The 3,021-nt window shown below is 42.7% G+C and overlaps 1 protein-coding gene across 1 annotated transcript; it reads right to left on the reverse strand.

Annotated features, from left to right (window-relative positions):
• Positions 1–2,509: 2,509 nt before the first annotated feature.
• LOC131402863 (small proline-rich protein 2E) lies at positions 2,510–2,725 on the reverse strand. The gene has a single exon (XM_058537369.1). The coding sequence runs from the start codon at positions 2,723–2,725 to the stop codon at positions 2,510–2,512; it is 216 nt and encodes a 71-aa protein (XP_058393352.1).
• Between the last annotated feature and the right edge of the window lie 296 nt (positions 2,726–3,021).

Here is a 3,021-nt window from a genome sequence, read left to right on the forward strand (position 1 = left end):
CTGAGGAAGACAGAAATAAATGGAAAGATATCCAGTGTTCAAAGATTGGAAGAATTAATATTGTTAAAATGTTCATACTACCCAAAGTGATTGAATGATTCAATACAATTCCGATAAATTCCACTGGCTTTGTCCACAGAAATAGAAAACAGAACCCCAAAATTTGTTTGGAACCACAAAAGATCTCAAATAGCCAAAGCAATCTTGAGGGAGGAGAACAAAGCTGGAGGTATCACACATCCTGATTTCAAACTATATTAGAAAGCTATAGTAACAAAAATCTATGGTACTGGCATCAAAATAGACACATAGACCACTGGAACACACGGGGAGGGCAGACATAAACCAAGCATATACAGTCAACTAATCCTTGACAAGGATGCCAAGAACATAGAACGGGGAAAGGATCATCTCTTCAATAAATGGTGTTGAGAAAACTGGACAGCCACATGCCAAAGAATACAACTGAATCCCTATCTTGCGCCACTCACGACAATTAACTCAAAATGCATTAAAGATTTCAATGTAAGACCTAAAATTATAAAACACCTAGAGGAAAATTTGAGAAAAGCTTCTTGACATCAGTCTTGGCAATGATTTTATAGACATGACACTAAAAGTACAACCCACGAAGGTAAAAATAAACAGGTGAGACTAGGTGAAACTAAAAATGTTATCCACACCAAAGGAAATCATCAAGAAAATGAAAAGACAACCAGCAGTGTATAAGGGTACCCTCTTCTCCACATCCTCTCCAACACTTCTTATTTCTTGTCTTGTCAATTATAGCCGTTCTGACAAGTGAGAGGTAAGATCTCCGTGTAGTTTTGATCTGCATTTCTCTAATAATTAGTGATGTTGAACATGTTTTCATGTGCCTGTTGGGCATCTGTATATATTCTTTGGGGAAATGTCTGTTCAGATCCTCTGTCCATTTGTCGATACGGTTGTTCACTTTTTCGTTGTTGAGTCGTATGAGTTCTTTATATTTTTAGAAATTAACACCTTGCCGGATATATGATTTGATTGGAGAATTTCGACAGAGGAAGATCCGCTTAATTTTAAAATGACTAAAGATACTAGGATTTGAGAGGAAGACTTTGTCGCTTTTTGAATAATGCTACATTTATCAGGGAGTGTGTGTGTGTGTGTGTGTGATCTCAAGTAACTCTTCTGTGTGTGGAAACTCAGGAAGACAGAAAGGATACATATAAAGAACGTATCCCTGTCTCCACAGCTTAGCTGACTGGTAGGCTCAGCACTTAGAAAACAAGCTACATATCAACAGTAGCTTCGCAATCTATACAAAGATGTACACCCCAATATTCTTCAAACATGGGGTCAGAACCTTGAGGTAAGGAATTACAGAGGTGAACATACAAGATGGGACCCTGAAATTTGGCGGGTGGTGGGAGTGAGAAGAGCAGGTGGTTCACATGGAGAGGAGGCAGCACTTTCCCTTGTAAAGACCCGTATTACTTGTCTTCCTTCTGTGCTCCCCATGGTTTCAGAACGCCTATGATTTTATGAAGAATACTCCACTACTCCCCGAAAAGCTCTTCATCTGCAACATCACATAAAAAATAGAGTACTTCAGAAAAAAAGAGAACAACAGAATATGAGAGAGTAATAAAGTTTCAGAATCTTCTTCTTTCCTACCCTGGTTATGTCTGAGCCCCTTTCCTGCTGCAGCAAACGTGGTCGTGGTGACGGTGAGGGTGACGATGAGGTTGTTGATGATGACGGAGACAAGGATGCTCTGATGCCTTACCGAGTGCTAATATGTGTCTGGCATTGGGGCAACTAATTTACCGTTCAATTTCATGCCGAAGACACGCTGGGATTGTCAAAAGGACTTTACCCACTTTGTAGTAGAGAGATTGAAATCTTGAGGAGTTAGACAGTTTGTGACTAAATCAATCAAACAATAAATGAGGAAAACAAAATGGATTGGATACGATGTAGAAATAATGTTTGATATGGCCCCAAACCCAGATAACACTGATTGTGAGACGTGAGCTTTGGAACAAAGAAAAATAGCAAGAAACCCAAAAGGGTGATATGATCTTGCCAACAAGCAGATTTTCAAAGGAAGACAATATTGATCCCGTCACAGAAAATGTTGCACTTTATTCAGGAAATGGAAGAAAAGTAACAACTGCCCAGGTGATGCAAACCCCTGCCCAGGTGACAGACAGACACAGAAGACATCGAGAGAATCCTCAGCTGGCACCAGGAAGACAGCTGCTGTTCTTTCTTCTGAAGCTCTGGGATGCCGGCACAGCTGAGGACCACCCTTTCTCAGCTACCTCCCGGAGAGCAGCAGTGTAACAGCCTCAGGACGGAACCCTTTTGCTGTCAGGAATCACACAGGCGTTTTACAGGCTGAAGGAGGGAGAAGCCCCTTCTGTATCCAGGCAGGCTTTGAAGAGAAGGTGAAGGAGGAGCTGTGGAACGAGGTGAGCCAATTGTCCTTGTCTTTTCCTGATCCTGATGGATGCTGAAGCTGTCACTTGCTCTTGGGTGGGCACTTCTGCTGGCATGGTGGAGGGGGTTGCACAGGAGGGCATTTCTGCTGGCACTGCTGAGGTGGGCACGGCTCGGGGCACTTTGGGGGTGGGCACGGCTCGGGGCACTTTGGCGGTGGGCATGGCTCTGGGCACTTAGGTGGAAACACAGGAGGTGGCTGGCAGGGCTGCTTACACTGCTGCTGTTGATAAGACATCTTGCTGGAGTCTCAGTATCTGAAAGAAATTATAGACAGTGTTCACAAGAAGGGACTCGTATAGAGAGAGATTTCTCTTCTACTACAAGGATTATATAGTATGAAGAGACGCTCCCTCTCCACCTCCAAGATCATGCTGCCATCTCTGAACTCCCTTTTTAGCACTTTCCAGCGTCCCCCTTCCTCTTTAGCAATTTGCTTCACCAGTCCTGAGAAAACCATGTCTTTCCTCATATGATATTTTCCCAGAAAATATCTCTGCTTGAAAGAACCAAGTCACGTTATTTGTATGAAAA

This window comes from Diceros bicornis, chromosome 4 (assembly GCF_020826845.1).
Source record: "Diceros bicornis minor isolate mBicDic1 chromosome 4, mDicBic1.mat.cur, whole genome shotgun sequence".
Lineage (NCBI taxonomy): Eukaryota > Metazoa > Chordata > Mammalia > Perissodactyla > Rhinocerotidae > Diceros > Diceros bicornis.

Excerpts from the sequence above, each read along its gene's own strand:
- LOC131402863 (XM_058537369.1), bottom strand. The coding sequence starts at position 2,725 with ATGTCTTATCAACAGCAGCAGTGTAAGCAGCCCTGCCAGCCACCTCCT.